At 58.1% G+C, this 19198-nt stretch overlaps 1 protein-coding gene across 1 annotated transcript in view; it reads left to right on the forward strand.

Moving 5' to 3' along the window:
- The window catches only part of ARNT2 (aryl hydrocarbon receptor nuclear translocator 2), a 149861-nt gene that overhangs the window by 73946 nt on the left and 56717 nt on the right, over positions 1–19198 (forward strand). Inside the window, exons 6-8 of the mRNA XM_053888609.1 lie at positions 6115–6217; positions 9818–9883; positions 10147–10232. Coding sequence (XP_053744584.1) covers positions 6115–6217; positions 9818–9883; positions 10147–10232 — 255 coding nt within the window. The remainder of the gene's footprint in view (positions 1–6114; positions 6218–9817; positions 9884–10146; positions 10233–19198) is intronic.

Genomic DNA, 19198 nt, shown 5'->3' on the forward strand with positions numbered 1-19198 from the left:
CTCTGTGTTGGCATCTGTGATCATTCTTCTAAAAGTGGGAGCTGGCAAATGGTTTTTTGTTGAGGGCCAGGTAGTCGGTAGGTTTGGCTTTGTGAGTCTTACAGTGTCTTTCACACGCACTCAACTCTGCCATTGTAGCACGAGAGGAGCCGTGACGGCTGTGGCCGTGATCCAATAAATATTTAAATAACAGTGAGCCCCTTTGGGGTCAGATGTCACAGATGTCAACACGTAGATTGCCGAGTCCTGTTCTAAACCCTATATGCTTTAGACTTAGAAAAATTATCATCGAAAAGCCTGAGATGTGCCATAATTCTGTCCGTTTCATAGAGTGGAAACACTCTCCGTGCGGGACCGTCCACGGTTCACTCGGAGCCTGGAGTAGACCGGGTGTTGGTACGGACAGCCTGTTGTCACCGGAGGCGGGATTTCCATTCTTGGGAACCTACCCTGACATGGTGTGGATGTATTTTTCTTCCCAGTTGCTCGCCACGGCATTATTTGCCGTGTGGAAGCCCTGGGAATAGCTTCATGTCCGAAAGTAAATCGTCTACTCAAAGTGATGCTATAGAGCCTTTCAAATAATGTTTATGATTACATTTTATGAGTTTCTGTTGTGACATAAGGTGGAAAAATAAAGACCATGAAGCCTCAATTAATTAAAAGAAAGAGCAGACATGCACACGAAAAGTTTGACAGGAAATAGGCCCAGATGTCGATAGTCTCTTTCTCTGGACAGGAAGATTGGGGTTTTTACTGTGTGTGTGTATGTATGCGTGTATTTGATTTTTCCAAGAGATCACTTTGGATTTACAGTAAAAGCATTTTAAGAGGAAAACAAGTAGTTCTTCAACCCTTTAGCCTGAGATGGTGTTCTGGGCTGTATTCTAGAACCTTCCAGAATGCCCTCTTCCCTCAGAGAAAGCCAAGAGGCAGGGGCCGGGCCGACCAGGGAAGGCTCCCCGACCGTGGGGCTCCAGGCCAGGACGCTGCCATCTTGGGGCTCACGCAAGTGCCTCCTGGACCCGCCAGGCTCTTACGCTCTGGTTCCTGAAGGGGGTTGACTGACCTTGCACGTGTACGTCTTTGGGTGTTCACGTGACCTTCAGAGTAGGCATGTCTGGTCCCGTGTTCCCACGGAGAGGACGCCAAGCAGGCCGCTCATCCCCCACAACCCCCACGGGCGGGGGCCGAGCCTCTGGGCCCTGCTGCCCCTTCCTTCTGGAATGGGCCATGCCATTGGGTCCCAGACGGTTCCCCTCTGTGCGCCAAATCCAGAGAAGTATATGCTTCCACAGCTGCTGGTTGTGTGGAGGTGGCCGGGGCCTCTTTGGCACCCTGGCCACGGAGTCACATGGGCCCTGCCTGCTCTGAGAATGGACCCACGCCCCGGGGGGAGTCATCGCTTCCGTACGGTGCTGAGGATGTAGGGGTGCGCGTTCCAGAGGGCACCGTGGAGGAGAGAGGGCAGGAGGGGAGCAGGGGCACGGGGCGTGGGTGAGGGGTGCGGGGACGAGAGGTGGCCTCGTGTCTCTAGTTCAGCAGCGGCCACGGCGGGGCAGGCCGGGGCTCGTGGTGGGCCCGCCCCACAGTGGCTTTGCAGAGTGGGCCCTCCGACCCCCGGGGAGCAGGTTGGACCCCGGAAGGCGTCGGCCTCGGCCTGGATTCCGCTCCGAGGGGCCGCTTGCCTCCATACGTCCCCGCTGCTTTCAAATTTGTCAAAACTCCAGTTTTCCGGACAGCCTTTCAGGAACACCCACTGTACAAAGTTGAGCACGTTTTCCTCCCGAGGGGCCCGGGAAGGGGGCTCATCGTGCCCAAGGAAACCAGAGAAGCACACGGAGAAATAAACGTGGGAGTGGTTGCCTCTCGGGGTCACGACAGCAGATCATGGAAATGTGTTTTTTCATTTCCTCGTATTCCACGGCTCATGTGTTGCGCAGCTGTGATTTATTTTCAGAGCCCACTTTGGAATTTGACAGACTCTCACGCTGGCCCGCTTCACAGCTGAAACCGTGTGCCATTTGGTCGATGATAAAGCAAGTGACAATTTACAATGAAAACAGCCGCAAAAAAGAAGCCGTCTGTGAGTGAGACAGACAGGTGTCAAACCGGGACAGGGGCTCCCGGCAGCCTGGGGGGCGGGCCTCTCGCTGGGGCCGAATCCTGGTGGACACGTCCTGCCCGCAGGTGCAGGGCCGGCAGCGCCCGGAGTGCTGGTGTCCATAGGGGGCCGTTCACCCTGCAGGGCTGGTCCCCTGGGAAGCAGAGGCTGGAGCGTCCCTGCCGCTGAGGGTGCTGGGAGGGCCGGCCGGCGAGGCACCTGCTCCAGCCCTGAGTGCCAGCTGGCTCTGGTCCAGGGAGACGGGGCCCCCAGGTGCTGGGTGGGGGGGGACGGGAGGTGACCACCTGTGCTGTACGTGCTCTCTACTCCCTCCTCTCTGTTGGGAGCGGTGAGCCCAGCGCTTTGGGTTTCAAGTGATAGAAATCCATTCAACTGTTTATCGCAAAGGGGCGGGTCTCTGCTCACGCGGTTACCCTTTCTCTGCTTTCTTTTTGTTTGTAGCATTTATCGCCACCTGACAGCGGTCTCTTCCCTCCCTTGTTTTCTCTTCTTCGGGTTTTGCTGTCTGTTCACCCTCGAGATTATATAATGGCTTCTGCCTGTGTAACTCTTTGTGCTTTTGTCGGTGCCTAGCATACTGGAGGCATTTAGTAAATATTTATTAAATGATGGCAAGGTGACGCCTGGGTAAGTTGTGACAAGAAATGGGAGGTCATCAGGCAAAGGGAAGGAGGAGCTGCTGGGGAGGCCAGGGCCTCAGGACCCGGAGTGGTGCATGGGGATGGACGGGGACAGCGAGTTGCTCTGAGCCGGGCGGGATTGGGGGCGGGGTGGGTGGAGGGGCACGCAGGGGTGCAGCAGGTGCAGCCAGAGAGGCGAGCAGAGGCCAGATCTGGGGGCGCCTTCGCAGAGGGCTGCAGGTCTTGGAGTGTTTTGGGGATCCGTAGCAGGGAGCATGAAAGGAGCGGGACACGATCGTTTGTTTTGAGTTTCCCGGGAACCTCGCGCTTCGTGCGTTCCTTGTGTGTGTCCTGAGCGCCGGGTCTTAAGCCTCCGTTGGCGGAAAAGGGAAAGCAAACCAAGCAAGCATAGAGCAGCAAAGCTGAGCGCCAGGGTCACCCTAGTGATCGAGCCCGGCCGTTTCGCGTTGGAAGTGGAGACTTCTGAGGGATGCGGACGACGGGTGGAAGGGGGTGAGGCCGGGCGGGTCGGCTGCCCACGCGGACGAGCAGGGGGCTGAGGGCGTCGGGACGCGGACGCGGGAAGGTGTCCGGGGGGGGGGGGGCAGGAGGGACAGAGTGTTGGCGGCTCCTCAGATGCGCCGTGAGCGCTCCGTGTTCCGGACTCAGTAAGCGTTTCTAGAGCACTTCCTGAGCCACACACGGTGTTGGTCCCTCTGTGGCGTCCGCGGGTTTCCTCGTCACTCCAGCGTCGGGGGGCGACACTCCTGCGACCCTCATTTTACAGGTCACACGCCCAGGGTCGCGCGGGAAGAGAAGGAGGTACGATCGAAGCAGGTCTGTGCCCCTGGCACTGGACGTCTGGCTTGAGCGGCTGGGTAGGGGTGGGCTGGTGACCGCGACGGGGCCTGCGGGAGGCAGGGAAGGTCTGGGCGCCCTGGACAGGAACGCGGGTTTGGTCTTGGACCCGCAGAGCGCCAAGTGTCTGAGAGGCCCCGACGGCAGGTGGACGCGTACGAGCCTCCCAGAGAGGTCCTGCTGGGGAGGCCGCCTTGGTGTCATCGGCACGCAAGGCGTGGGGCAGCCGAAAGAGCCCCTGAAGGTCCTGCGGAGAGCGAGGGAGAAGGGTCCCGGCCCACAGGGGGAGGACTGGGGGGGGAGGAGCCCCCCAGGGCCGAGAACCAGCAAAGGAGAGGCAGGAGACAGAGGCGCCCTGGGGGAGAAACGTCCAAGAGGGACGTGCAGGTCGAGGACAGGGACCATTTCTGTTTGCCCCCTCCCCCGCCACCATGACGGAGATGTGAGGGTGTCTGAGTGCCGGACGGAGGAAGAGGAGGAAGAGGAGGAGGAGCGGCCGGGAGGCAGGTGCCTGGTCGCGAAACAGGGCCCGCTGAGGGCGGGGACGCGGCGTTTCTTCCGCGGAGGGAGCAAGGCAGGGGTGATGGATGCGTGTCTCTTCGTGAGTGCTCTGCTGTGGGATGAGGGAAACGGGTAGGTAGGAAGCCGTTCGTACTAGCTGGTTCCTTCGTGCCCACTTGGGGCAAAAGCCCTTTCCGGACACATACAAACGGTTTCAGTTCAACCGGCAAGTACGGTTTTCCAGGCGCTCTCAGCCGTGTTGGGACGTTTCGCACTTGGTCCCGGCCCGCGAGGCACAGAGCTCAAGCGCAGGGCGGGTAAGTCCTCGCCGTCCAACGTGACGGGTGTCACAGACGGGTTTCCTCCACGGGACGTGAGGGGAGGGTGACCGTGCTCGCAGCCACGTGGGTCCCGGAGCCTCACAAGATGCCGGGCGCGGCAAAGCCATCGGATACACACTGAGCGGGCGAGCGGGCGAATGAAGACGTGGACGGGGGGGGGGGGCCCTGCCCGGGGGCCGGGGACAGACTCCCCGGGGTCGTGACCCCCGAGCTGGCCCTGGACAACGAGCAGCCGTTCACCAGGATGACAGTTCACGTGGAACGGGGCGTGAGCTGGCAGAAAGGCCTGCGCGTGCACACGTGTGAGGCGCGAGGCCCCGGGAGATGCGCACGCGGGGGCACCGTGTCTGGAGCCGCTCGCACACCCCGTCCAGGGGCCACCGACCACGTGTGCTCGCCACACGCCCGGAACAGGCTCGTTGGAGCGGAGATGTGCCCCGTGTGTGAGAGACACATCCCTTGCAAAGACCCAGAGAGAAAGAATGAGGGGCGCCCGGGGGGCTCAGTCGGTTAAGCGTCTGACTCGATCTGGGCTCCGGTCACGATCCGAGCGTCGTGGGATCGAGCCCTGTGTCGGGATTCTCTGTCTCCCTCTCTCTGCCCCTCCCTCGGTCACGCACGTGCGCGTGTGCACTCTCTCTCTCTCAAAAAAAAAAAAAGAAAAAAATGAGACATTGCCCATTAGTGTTCTACACGGTGAAATGGTAATACTCCAGATCTATTACTGAAAGCAACTTCGCCTATTTGTTAACTTTTTTAAGAAATGTGCCTTCTAGAACGTGTCAAACTAGACGGGTGGTTCCCACAACATCTCTCTCGGGCAGGGTGACGGGAAGTGTAGCGGAAACGAGGCGCGGGTGGCGGGCAGGGCCGCGTGCCGAGACGCTCTGCCGGGGGCTCCTGTGAGCGATGCGCTTTGGAGCCCAGGCGGGCAGTCAGATGTGTGCTGTCTACACAGCTGGAGGCCGTGGGACAGGGGCACTGACAGAAAGGATGCTGGAGGTCGGGAGCCAGCGAGTGTCAGTTGAGGGAAGGCAGGCAGGGGGAGGAGGTGGAGAGACCGATGGGGGTGCAGGAGGGGAGGGCGGGAAGGACTCCCACATGGTGTCTGGAATTCTGACCTGGATTTCCGCGCTGACGGGGGTGCATTGGCTGATGTCGGGGAGGAGTGGGTGGTGCTGGGTGGTCTCGGGCTGGGGCGGAGGGGCTGCAGGGGCCGGTGCCGGAGGTGTGGGGTGCAGAGGCGGTGTCCCGGCCGTGGACGAAGCCGGTAGGGGGGCGCGGCGGGAGGAGAGAGGATGGCCCAGCTGGGGTCTCCTCGGAGAGGAGAGGAGACCACGGGCAGCGGCTGCTGGGGTTGGCAGCTGGGGACCGTGGCGAACGTGTCTCCGTGAAATGATGGGGGAGAAACCGAGTCGGAATGACTCCAGGTGGTGTCCTAGGACAGAGCAGGGACAGCAGGTACAGACTGTCCTCGGAAGAAGACGGGGCATTTAGAATCGTACGGGTTTTGTGACCCTGCGGTGTTCCCAGCCCGAGAATGTTGGGGATCCAAGAAACGATCCGTGCAGCCCCGTTTGCCCTCATTTGCAGAGCGTTTGGAGAAAGCTCTCCCCGCCCTACGCCCTCGTCCGAGGCAGAGGCTCACACGTGTCCCTCTCTCGCTTAGGCCGAATCCTGGACCTGAAGACGGGGACGGTGAAGAAAGAGGGACAGCAGTCCTCCATGAGGATGTGCATGGGCTCGCGGAGGTCCTTCATTTGCAGGATGAGGTGTGTGCGGGGCGGAGGGCCGTGGGTGGCGGGTAGATGAGGTCTGTGCGGGGCGGCGGGCGGCGGGCAGTGGGCGGCCGCTCCCTCTGCTCCACCAGTAGGAGCCTTGACGGGCTCTGCTGAGGTGAAACCCCGTGGTCCCGGCTGCAGCACGTGAGCCTACACACCCCGTGGTCCACCTCGGACGCCGCGTCCCCCTTCCTCCCACCCACCTTGTCTGACTTCCTGCCCATCCCTGCCCCCTCCTGGGTTGGCTTCCCCTGTCGGCTGGGTCCCAACTTTCTCCCGGTCCTTCAGGACCCTTCTGAACTCCAACCCCTCCAGGCACCATATTGGTCAACACGTTTTATGTAAGATGGGTCGATTTTGGACGCTTTTGTGTCTCCTGTGCCAAAGCACACGTTTTCATTAGCGTTTAATTATTAGATTGTCGCATGATGCTTCAGGTGGAAATGCCTGGGCTCTGTGAGTCAGCAACGGTTGCCCTGAGGACAGGGGCTTGGAGTTACCTTCTCTGAGCCGCCCGCGATCTACACCGAGTGTGTACGTGGTTAACGCGTGGTGTGGAGGAAATGCAGGAGTGACTGAACTGGGGGGTAATTAGAGAATTTTCTGTCCCCGAGGAAGAAAGAACAAGGCTTCAGAGTCCCTGTACCCTCAGCCCCAGGCCCTGTAGGGGTGGGGCGGGGGTGCCTGGTGAGTCGAATCTGCCGGGACGTGGAATTGCAGGGGCTGTAAGACGAGGCAGTGCCCCTCATTCATTCATTCATTCATTCATTCATTCATTCATTCATTCAGACATCTATCGAGGGCCTGCCTGCGCCAGGCCGGGGTTCAGCCCTGAGTAAAGCAAACAAAATCCCTGAGCTTGTAGAATGTCACTTTAGTAAGGGAGATCTAGGATGGGCAAAAGTACCAAGTAGACACAGGGAATGTCAGATGGCAGTAAGTGCTCTTGAGGAAAATAAAACAAATTTAAGGAGGAGGAGGAGTGGTTAGTTCACATGTTACGTAGGTTGGGTGGGGGTGGGGGGTCTCAGTGATAAGGTGGCATTTTGGAGGTGTCCCAGGAGACCTGGGACTACGTGGGGAAAGAAAATACCAAGTGGAGGGAACCGCAAGTGTAAAGGCCCTGGGGCAGGGATGTTCTTGTGTTTAACCAACAATAAGGTTACTATCCAAGGAACAGGGTGAGTGGCCGCGGTGGGCAGAATGGTCATCAGTAAGGTTGGGCTGGGGGCTCCTGGGTGGCTCAGTCGGTTAAGCATCCGACTTTGACTCAGGTCATGATCTCGTGGTTCGTGGGCTCGAGCCCCGTGTCGGGCTCTGTGCTGACAGCTCGGAGCCTGGAGCCTGCTTTGGATTCTGTTTCCCTCTCTCTCTGCCCTTCCCCAGCTTGCATTCTGTCTGTCTGTCTGTCTCTCTCTCTCTCTCTCTCTCAGAAATAAACATTAAAAAAATTAAAGTAAAGTAAGGTGGGGATGTTGGGTAACTTACAGCTTTTACTCTGAACGAGGCGGGAGACCGCTGGCATTTTCTCGTAAGAATGACACGTTCTGAATCACGTTAAATAACTCACTCTGCCTGTGTGGGGGGGACAAACCCGCAGGGGGGACGAACAAGGGTGCGAGTGAGGAGGCGGCTGGACGCAGGATTCTGGAATGCAAGGGAGAGGTTGGGCCGAAGGTACGGACTTGGGGACCGCCGTCACCGAGATGCTCCCCGAAGCCTGGAGACTGAATGAGGTCACCGGGAGGTGGGCGGGGCTGGAGGAGAGGTCGGGCCTCAGCCCCCGGGCCGCTCCTGTGGCAGGGGGGCGAGGAGGGGCCAACAAGCCCCAGATGGAGCTGCGGGCCGGTGGCAGGGAAGGGGGGTGAAGGACGTTCCTGCAGGGAAGGCGTGCTCCCCGCAGAGGCTCCTGAGGGGTCCTGAACACGAGGGCCGGGGCATCCCCGCCGCAGAAGGAGAAACCTCGGGAGCCCCAGCTGCAGGCAGGTGGCAGGGCGGCCTCCGCCCTCTCTTCCCTGGCACGGGAGCCTGTCCCCGCTGCCCGGCTCGTGGTCTCCCAGGCTATCCTCGAGTCCCTGGGACCCCACACCGACCTTGATCGAGCCCGGCCGTCTCCTGCCCTCTCTGAGCTTCTGCCGAGCTGTGCGACAGCCCCAGGCTGCCTCAGGGGAGCTCAGCACAGATGTCGCTCTCCTCCCGTTTGCTGCCGGACCTGTGACTCGTCAGGGCCGTCCGTGCAGAGGGGAGACCCGCCCTCCAGCCTGGCGCTGGGCCCCAGGAGCCGACAGAGGGCTTGAGGAGGGCTGCCCTCTCCTCCGAGCCAGCGCCCCTCCGTTCTTGCGGAAGACGGGACGGAACTCCCTTCGACACCTGCCTCAGGTCACACGACGGCATTCGGGCGACGGAAAACACGATCACTGCATCTGAGTTCATATTAGCCTGTGTGGATGAGTGCTCTCAGTCCGCTGACAGGCACGGGGACGGCAGGGTGCCCGTGTGCTGGAGGCCACTGGGGACAGAACGCCGTCCCGGGGACAGAACCGCGGACAGCGCCCCATCAGCAGAGCACGCCCACCCCGGCGCGGGGGCAGCACCTGCCGGATTTTGAGTCCAGCACCACGCGGCCCCCTGCGGAACGCCTTCCCCGGGGACATCACCACACCCGGTTCTGCGTCTCCGTGCCATCGTCACTCTGCCTGCAGGCCACGTCAGGCAGCCCCGCCCTGCCCCGGTGCCCTCTGGGGGACGTGACTGCCCCCTGAGGCGGGCAATTCTGCCCTCTGCCGAGCGCCTGACCTCGTCCTCCCAATAAAGCGGGTTCGTTCTGGGAGGATGCCAGCTGGCCAGGTGGCGCGGTCCCGGGTCGTCCCTGCTGGGGGACACGCACCTGCGGGTGGCCGTCCCCGGTCTCAGAGCACAGCTGGCCTCTCCTCTGTGCCCTACGGAGTGTGTAGATGTCCAGAGCGTTACCTGCCCTGGAGTCGGGACACGGAAGCACATGGAAGGATGGGTACACACAGCACCGGCTGGACCCTGGTGGCAGGGCGACCCTCGATGTTCAGAGCCTGGGGGGGATTGAGAGGGGCGGTGGAGAAGGTCGCCTCCCGGCCCCCGCCTCCCGGAGAAGGACCTCCGTCGCCCCCACTCTGCCCTTTGCTGTCAGCGGGCTGAGGCGGTTACGTCGCTGCCAGTGACGGGACACTGCAGGGGCAGGGAGGGTCCCCACGGCCGCAGCCGCAGCTGCAGCCTGGGAACATGCGTCCTTCCGTCAGCGGGCAACGTGCGTCTTGCGTTGATGGCTCTGCTGAGGCCCGAAGAGACCCCACCGCCCTGCTTGCGTGGCCCCGAACGTGACCAGGAGCCCCTAGAGTCTTTCTTAGGGGTCCGGCCTGTGGCGGGGGGGGGAGAGGTGGGGGGGGCTCTGCATCACCAGGTAGGTCACGCTCCCCCGGCCGCGGTGACAGCCGGGGACCGGAGGTGCGCGAGCCCGCGTCAGAGCGCCAGCATCGATCAGAGCGGCTCTCTGACCGCAGGGCCATCCCGTACGCCTGCTTCGGGCTTTACTCATCCTCAGCCTTTACCGAATCCTAGGTGTGGGAACGCTCCTTTGGACCACCTGCCGCTGAACAGAATAACCACCATGAGGAAAAGGTTCAGGTCAGTGAGCCTTGGCGACGCGTGACGGGGGCCGCGCGGGGGGGGAGGGCGTGATGAGCGCCCTGAGCTGGGGTGCCGGGGGGGGGGGGGCGTGGGACGCGTGCGGGGCTGAGGGGAGGGAGGGGGCTGGGTGCACCTGCCGGGGGAGGAGGGACATCAGGGTGCCGGGAGGGCGAAATTCAAGCCCCCGAGGCACACGTGACCCCGGCGTCCCTGCCTCCTGCCTCGTGCGGAAAGCCGTCTCACGGATGCTCTTTCTTCAGGAACGGCCTTGGCCCCGTGAAAGACGGGGAGGCCCAGTACGCCGTGGTGCACTGCACGGGTTACATCAAGGCGTGGCCCCCCGCAGGTAAGCCGTGCGTTCTTCCCGGGCGGCTGGGTGCCCTCACCCGACTGTGCCTTCCCGTCGGGAGCGTGTGCCGCAAAGAGGCAGAGAGATGCGCTCGTCGTTCTTTGTGCTTAGAACGTGATGATCTCTGTCACTGGGGCAAGTCCCGCTTCCGGGAGCAAAGGTTTCTGGAAAGAGCGATCCTGCGCGGGTGCTTAGAGCCTCCGCCGCTTCCTGCGGTCTGTCACCCGAGCCCTGTGTGAGGTCGTGGTGGCCTCTGAAATGACAGCTGTCACTGTCACCGGGACGGTGCCACAGACGGCGGCAGGCGTCGGCGAGGAGCTGGAGCCCTGGCAGCCCTCGGGTCGCGCAGGAGGCGCGGTAAACCAGTGCGGCTGCTTCTGGAAACCGGAGGGCCGGTCCTGGCCGCCGTGTGCCCGGGCCACCCCACTCCCAGGGGCACGCGGGAGAACCGAAAGCGTTCGTCCGCCAAGAAACTTCCAACAGGGGAAGCGGGCAAGTGATTCGTGCTGCAATATCCGTGCACCTTGAAAGCGTCACGCTAAGCGGGAGAAGCCACACACCCAAGGTGACCCGTGATAGGATTTCATTTATGTGCAATATCCAGAGAAGGTAGATCCCTCCAGGAAGAAAGTAGACGTGTGGTTTCCAGGTGCTGGGCGGCGGGACGAAGGGGGGCGTGGCTGTCCCGGGTACAGCGTTTCTTTTCTAGATGACACAAATCCTGAAATCAGATGGGGTGACGGTTGCACAAGTCTACAGATCTGAAAACCACTGCCTTGTGCCCTTGAAGATGGCGGGTTTTATGGCGTGTGAGTTATTAATCAATCTGTTATTAAGCAAAGGAATATACGTCTTGTCGACCATCTGCGTCCCCGCGATGGCTCCGAAAGTGGTCTGGCTCTGGGAACGTTCCCGGTCTGCTGGAGAATGTTGCGACTCTGCTGTTATCGGATGGAGTATTTAAGTGCCCGCGAGGTCAGGTTGATCGATAACGCTGTGAAGGACGACTGTGTCCTTATTGATTTTCACCTGCTCGATGGATTGATCGCTGAGGGAGGCGTGTTGAAGTCTCCAACTGTAACAGAGAGAGGGCTTGCCTGTTCCTTCCGGTTTTGCCCGTGTCTGCCTCTCATCTCTTGATGCTCTGTTGTATGGTCCATACACGCTACGGGTTTTTATGTCTTCTTGGAGAAGTGACCCCTTTGTCAGTGTGTGATGCCCTTCCTTCTTCCTCATAAGTTTCCCTGCTCCGAATTCTGCTTTGTCTGAAAATAATACAGCGACTCCAGCTTTCTTTGAATTGGTGTAAGCATGGGGTGTTTTTCTCCATTTTTTACTTTTAACCTGTGTCATAGCTTAAAAAAAATTTTTTTTAACGTTTATTCAGTTTTGAGAGACAGAAAGAGAGCGCAAGCAGGGAAGGGGCAGAGAGAGACACAGAATCCGAAGCAGGCTCCAGGCTCTGAGCTGTCAGCACAGAGCCCAGCACGGGGCTCGAACCCACAGACCGCAAGATCGTGACCTGAGCCAAAGTCGGAGGCTTAACTGCCTGAGCCACCCAGGCGCCCCTAACCTGTGTCATTATTATATTTAAAGTGAGCTTCTTATAGATGTGTTGCTGGGTCCAGTGTTTTTACCCACTCTGACCATACAACTTTTAATTGGTGTATTTAAACCATTCACGTTTAATGGGATTATTCATATAGTTTACTCAATACCTACCGTGTTTTCTATTCCGTGTATTTGTTCTTTCTTCTCCCCTCTCTGTGCATTCCCTGGTTTCCACTGAACGTTCTGTAGGATCTCATAGTCTCTCCTAGCATATCAGTAATATTTCCTTAAAAATATCTTTGTTGTTTGCCCTGAGTTGAAATGTATATTTACACCTAATGTAAATCCAGTTCCAAATAATACTGTACTGCTTTTGTGGATAGTGCGAGGGTCCCTGGACTCAGCTTCCCTTCCTCCCTCCCTCTCCCACAACACCGCTCTCATGGGCTACACTTACCCATGAGCACATTGTTACTGTTGTTGCCGGGAACACACGGAAATATATTAGCTCAATTAAGAAGAAAAGCGCGCCTGGGTGGCTCAGTCGGTTAAGCATCCGACTCTCGATCCTGGCTCAGGTCATGATCTCACCCTTCGTGGGTTCGAGCCCCCAGTCGGGCTCTGCACTGATGGCATGGAACCCACTTGGAATTCTCTCTCCCTCTCTGTCTGCCCCTCCCCCATTCTCTCTCAAAAGAAATAAGTAAACTCAAAAATTAGGTTGAAATAAAAATAACAAAAATAAAAAAGTGTATTTCCCCTTAATTTTTTCCTTTATGTGTATCCGAGTTTCTAACCCATATTGTCTCCTCCTTCCTGAAGAACCTCTTTTAACATTTACCGCAGGACGGCTCTGCCCGGGGGTGAAGTCTCTATTTTTGTTTTTCCCAGGTTCATTATTTCTCCCTCACTCTCAAAGGATAATTCTGCTGGGTTTAAGGTTTTAGGTTGGCCTGATTTTCCCCCGGCACTTCAGATCTCCACGCCTTCCTTGTTCCTGTGGTTTCTGACGAGAAGTTCACGGAACTGGTACCTTTGTTTTCCTGTAGCCCGTGTGGGACTTTTTTTTTTTTTCTGGCTTCTTTCAAGGTTTTTTCTCTTTGTCTTTGCTTTTCTGCAGTTCTAATATTACATGCCTCAGAAGCTCGTTTTATTTTGGTTTTTGGTTATTTATACCGCTTGGTAATTTCCGAGCTTCCTGTGTCTGTGGTTTGGTGTCCTTACTTTTGAAAAATTCGTGGGGGCGTCTGGGTGGCGCAGCTGGCTAAACACCTGACTCTCAACTTCCGTTCAGATCGTGATCCACAGTTCATGAGTTCAAGCCCCGTGACAGCATGGAGCCCACTTGGGATTCTCTCTCTCTATCTCTCTCTCTCTCTCTCTCTCTCTTCCTCTCTCTCCCTCTCTCTCCCTCTCTGGCCCTCCCCCGCTCATGCTGTCTCTCAGAATGAATAAACTTTTTTAAAAAAAGGAGAAATTTTTGAGCGCTGTGTCTTCACATATTTTTTTTGTTCCGTCTCCTTTCTCTTCCTCCTGGGATCGCGACTGCCCGCGTATTATGTCGCGTTCGAAATTGTGTTGCGACTCGGGCGTCTTCTGTTCTGGATCTTTTCACTCTTTTCTCCTCTTTGCATTCTAGTTTTGGGAGTGTCAGTCGACAGATCTTCATGCTCACTGATTCTTTCCTTGTCGACGTCCAGTCTGCTGATGAGTCTGTCGAAGGCACTGCTCGTTTCTCCAACAGTGTTTTTTGTTTGAATTTTTTAAAAAGTTTATTTATTTATTTTGTGAGAGAGCCGGGGAGGGACAGAGAGGGAGACAGAGACAATCCCAGGCAGGTTCCACGCTGTCAGTGCAGAGCCCGACGTGGGGCTCGAACTCAACGAACGGTGAGAACGTGACCTGAGCCGAAACCAAGAGTCTCCGACGGTGTTTTTTATTTCTAGAATCTCCTTTCGGTTTCCTCCTGGAGTTTCTGCCCCTCCACTCGTGTTACCCATCCGGTTTTGCTACTGTCTGCTTCTTCCATTAGAGCTCTTAGCATATCAATTATAGTTATTTTAAATTCCCTGTCCAGCAATTTCAGTCTGTGTCATAGTGGAGTCCGGTTAAGATGCTGACTTTGTCTCCTCAGGCTGTGCTTTTTCTTGCCATTTAGCACGCCTTGTAAATCTTTGTTGGAATCCAGATGTGACGCGTCAGGTGATACCAACGGAGGTTAAATAGGTCATAGAAGTTTAATTGAATTATTCCAGGAGTCGGGTGTGTTTAATTTTTTTTTTAACGTTTATTTATTTTTGAGACAGAGAGAGACAGAGCATGAACGGGGAGGGTCAGAGAGAGGGAGACACAGAATCTGAAACAGGCTCCGGGCTCCGAGCTGTCAGCCCAGAGCCCAACGCGGGGCTCGAACTCACGGACCGCGAGATCATGACCTGAGCCGAAGTCGGACGCTTAACCGACCGAGCCACCCAGGCGCCCCAAGAGTCGGATGTGTTTAATGTTTGCCATATATATACATATATATCAGTTCGACATACAGACGTGCATGTGTTATATACTTTTAAATTGTGTATTTTTTATTTATAGATTTTTCTTTCCTGTATAAATCATAACGCACATAATTGTCAGGGTGCTGCTTGCCTGAAGGGCCCCAGTTAGATTCAAGACTTTGAGCGAGCTGCCTTCACAGGTGTCCCGAGCCCAGACCTCAGCTCTGTAGATCTAGAAACAGTCCTGATGGGGCCCGAGAACGGACCAGCCCCGGCGAAGGTGGGAGTCCTTGCAGGCTGATGTCTTAACCGGGTGTGACCCATAATGCCGCGGGGCTTCCCCGTCTCTGATGGGGATGCTCACGCCCGTCGTCCGGGGATCCCGTGAGGTTCTGAGGCTGCCGTGAGGCCAGATTTGCATTGGAAGGTTGTTTGACGAGAGGCAAACCAGAGGAGAGGCGTGGACAGCCTGGAGAGAGACTTTGCGCAGCAGCGTGGCTCAGGGAGCACGCGCAATGGCCTGACCTGTGCCCGCTGCTGAGCACCAGACACGGGCCCGTCCCTCGGGGAGCATGGAGCCGTGTGGCTGGGGGGCCAGCACGCGCACAGGTGATGCAGGAGGGTGTGGGGAGACGGCCCGCCCCGGGGACGGTGGGGGGGCCTGATGCCCCCCGGGGACAGGAGAGCTTCCTGGAGGAGGCTCTTCACAGTGTGGGTCGGTACCAAGTCCAGCCCTTGGGACCCCTGTTCCAGGAGACCATCTCGTTCCTGAGTTCCTCTCCTGAACTCGTCACTCTTACGATACCAGGCAAATTCCCCGTCCTGTTTCTGGCCTCAGAGTGCCCTCCTTCTGACCGCCGTATTTGGGCTCCACGCCTACAACATCACGAGAACTGCCACGGTCATGGTGAGTCTAACGCAGAGTCCTTGTGGGTGAGCAGGAGAGAGGAGTCTGAGGCCCGGGGTGCAGGCAGGTGACTGTACCCAGAGCCCACAGAGGTGACTCAGGGCAGGCCCTTCTGGAGCCGCGTGTGGGTGCGTGCCTGCGAGTGTTTGTGTGCCCGGGGTCACGGGGCCAGTAGGACTTGGCATGAAGCCTTCAGTGACCGCCCTTGAAACCGCACCATGTGCAAAGGCGTTGAAGGAGCCGGGGGTGTTTATCTTGGAGAAAGCGAGACATGATTTCTGTCTCTAAGTATTTGAGGGGGTGTCATATGAAGGAAGAATTAATCTTACGAAGGATAGTTCCAGAAGGCACAATTTGGACCAAAAGAGGAAAATTACCAAAAGGCAGATTTTTAACTCAATAGGGAGAAATGAGCAAAGGACCGAGCAGGACAACAAAAATAGCTCTAAATACGAATACGTTCCACGCTCAACAAATGGGGAAAATTTAGTTTCTGGTCAGAGCTGCAAATGAAAATAATTTCATACTGTCTCCTCTTACCTATCGAGTGGCAAAAAAGTCAAAAAGACAAAAAAAAATGTCGGGCTGTGCCGACAGCTCGGAGCCCGGAGCCTGCTTCCGATTCCGTGTCTCCCTCTCTCTCTGCCCCTGCCCCGCTCACTCTCTCTCTCTCTCTCTCTCAAAAATAAAAACATTAAAACAAAAAAGACAGAATACACCGCATTGGTAAAGTTCAGGAAAATGGACACTTGGATGTACCGCTGGTGGGGATATTATAAATCAGCGCCAACCTTCCGAGGGGGAAGTTGGCCGTATCACCAGATGCTTTAAAAAGCACATTCCTCAACATACAGGGCTCGCGCTTCTAGGGATTGACTCCAGGGAGTCAATCAGAGAGACGTGTGTGGCACGTTTAAGCATCGTCTGTAACCGTGGAAGCTTCGAATTGGCCCAGATCTCAGTGGTAGAGAAGAGCTTAAAAAACAGCACGGAACATCCATTTGGTGGAGTACTGGACGGCCGCAGAGTAGGCCTGCTTTCGAAGGACGCTTAAGGACGCAGCGGCGAGCTGCGAAGGGTCAGGCCAGCAGCTTCTACAGAGTAAACGTCGTGACCCACGTGTATCTTTCGGGTGTGAATGAGTCGTGTCATCTGTGCGTTGACGAGGTGTGCATACGGCGTGAGCCATTGTTACTCCCGGGGAGCAAAGCGCTGGTTACTTTCTTCTTCCCTCTTCGCTCCTACGTTTGCCCAGTTACCACATGACTTTCGTAATCAGAGACAATGACGTTTTAAAGAAGTCCCTGTGACTTTTCTAATGCATGCTGCGGACAGTCGGAGCGAGTGGTTCGTACTGAGTTCAGAAATGGTGCCTTTCTGTTTGCGTTTTGGTTTGGTCTCACGGTGTAGCATTCGACTGCTGGCCCCTAGGAACCTAGAGCTTCTGGAAAACAAGCCTGCGTCAAACCAGCCTGAGGCTGTGCTGCTCGTTCCTTGGTGGATAACTACATTCTTAGCACCTGTCACACTTTGTGCCTCCCCCTGAGACTCGAGACCGAGCTCAGGCTGCATCCTTCTCCTGCCCCAGGACTTAGCCCAGACCGGGCTCGGAGGGTATATTTCAAGAAGACTGGACGGACGGATGGATGAAAAGAAAGAAGGAGTGAAAAGGATGAACGAGACGAGAGTAGTTGACCTAGGGAGTGGACGTGGGAAAGAATTTCTTGCCAGAATTTCCAAAGGCGTTTCTAGGACCTGCTTTTCCAGAAATCTTTTCAGATGGAAGAAGCAGTCATCTGCCCTGGATGAGGTGGCTGGAGTGAGGTCATTGGCACACTCACCCTAGAATCAGGTCACGGGGCCGGAGGCCGGGAGGAGGAGCTCCCTCTCCGCTTGCACGGAGCCTGGTGAACGTTCTCCAGGAGTCGTGTCCCCGCGGCCCCCAGCTCCTTAGTCGCAAACCACGACGTGCTTAGAAAGGATGAAGATTTCCCGAGCACCAAAGTTGCCGACCTTGGCAGTCTCTCAAGGTGCAAAGACGCGGACCTCACGGAGCAGACGGGGGGCTCGGGAAGGACCCTGGGGAAGCCGCGTGCAGCACGTGCGCGTCCCCGCGAGCCTGCCGGGTGTGCGCTCAGAGCCCTGCCTGGGGCCGCCGACCCCACGCTGCACAGGAACAGCACAGCGCACTTCGGCATGTCCAGAGGCCTTCATGACTTGCCTCGCTGCGTTGTGTACCGCGTGGGTTTCACCTGAAGTGTTTGGGGTGCGACAGGGAGGAAAGGCGGGGTTCCGAAGACCGTCCCCTTGCCAAATCCCGCAGCTGCTTCGTCTGAAGACGCGGGCTGTGCTCGACAGAATGAGCAGGTGAAGAAGCGCCCAGAACGGGTTGCGTTTTGTATCTCGTGAGGTGTGTCCAGAGCCCGAAGGAGACTTTGACCTTGGGAAGACGTTATTTGTGGCCCCCACCGGGCCGTCATCGCCCTGTGGCCTTGCATTTCAGACGGACGTCCAGAGTTGAGCCTCTGTTCCGGTGACCGTCCTCTGACCTGCCTGGGTCGTCACCTGGCAACCCGTGGGAGACCTCTGGTGAAGGGGCAGTGTGTCCGCACAGGGCAGCAGCGGTCGGGCCCGGGGGAGGGGGAGCCCGAGCAGGGCCCAGCTGCTCCCGCCCGGACCGCGAGGTCAGGACGGGGGTCGCTGTCGGTGCCCGCGTGCCTTTTCGGCGGTGAGGCCGGTTCCTGCCTTCACTTTGCTGCCGGCCGGTCAGGGAGCCTCGGCCACGGCGTGCCAGAGGCCGAGGTGTTTGGGGGTCTCGGCTAGAGTCCGCGGTGGCCAGGCTGGTGCTGTCCCTTCGCCAGACGGCTCCGCCCCTGCGCCCGCTCACCTCGAGCAGCCCCACGAGCTTCTTGCGCTTTGCTCGTTGAGCACGATGTGCCTCCGGTTGAAAATCTCCAAAAGCTGCTTTGTCTGAATCGAGGCCACCGGCCCACGAGGCGGCAGCCGGCTCCCTGCTGTCTCTTACCCGCGGCCACCCTGTCCTGCGTCTGCACATCAAGCCTCAGTCTCCTGCTCAGCCCCTCGGTCTGAAGCCCCTGTCAGACGGCAGAGCCGTGACCTTTGCTTTGAGACCCAGAGCTGTGGTCCGCGAGGCCTTTCGGGGCAAAGCTGCCCTTCCGTTCCCACCATGGGCCGGGCACTTGGCTGGGCCCTGGGGACCCTCAGGCTGGTCGGGCCCAGTTCCTGCTCCTGTAGGTCCGGTCCAGTGGAGGGGGCAGGTAGGCGTGTGGGTCACAGCAGAGCCCGGGGTCAAGGGTGGCAACGGAGGCACAGAGGGGAGAGCCCGTCTGCTGGGAGTGCCCTCCTGCTCCCTCTGGCGACCCTCCCCGAAAGCCTCGCCGGCAGGCAGAAAGTCACAGTCGAGCAGGAATGTCGACAGGAGGGAGACAGAGGGATTTCCTCATCGAGAAAAAGCCTGGCAGGTGTAGGGAAAGCATGGATGGGGGCTGCAGGTTGAACAGCGACCGCGGCTCCCTTGGTGAGTGCTCGCCATGAGCGAGGCTCTAGGAAAGGTCCCCTGTGTGCTTTAGGCTGCTGAGCTTTCACGACGCCCTCCGGAGGTGCTGGCCCCGTCGTCATCCCCGCGACACAGACGGGACACCGGAGGGCACGCACGGTGCCGTTGCCAGCCGGCAAGTGGGAGCGCTGGGCTTGCGGATGCCCTTGCCGCGGCGCCCTGCTTTCTGCCGTGGGAGGGGTGCTGGGCCGGCAGCCACGTGCGGTTCTCCGCGACCGGTGGGGGAGACGCTGCGTGGGCAGGAGGGGTCCCGTCCGGGGACCAGGCCGGGGTTTGGAGCCTGCTCTACACTGAGCATCGCTGAGGCCGCTGCCGGTGTTTAAAGATCGTTCTGCGTGTTGAAGCCAAGCGGAGGGGGAGCGGGGATGGGCCCGGAGGCCCGGGGACCGGAGGAGACTCACCCAGGGAGCCACAGGGCTGCCTGAGTCGGAGCCAG

Source organism: Panthera pardus, unplaced genomic scaffold, assembly GCF_024362965.1.
Source record: "Panthera pardus isolate Hobbes unplaced genomic scaffold, ASM2436296v1 HiC_scaffold_23, whole genome shotgun sequence".
Classification (NCBI taxonomy): domain Eukaryota; kingdom Metazoa; phylum Chordata; class Mammalia; order Carnivora; family Felidae; genus Panthera; species Panthera pardus.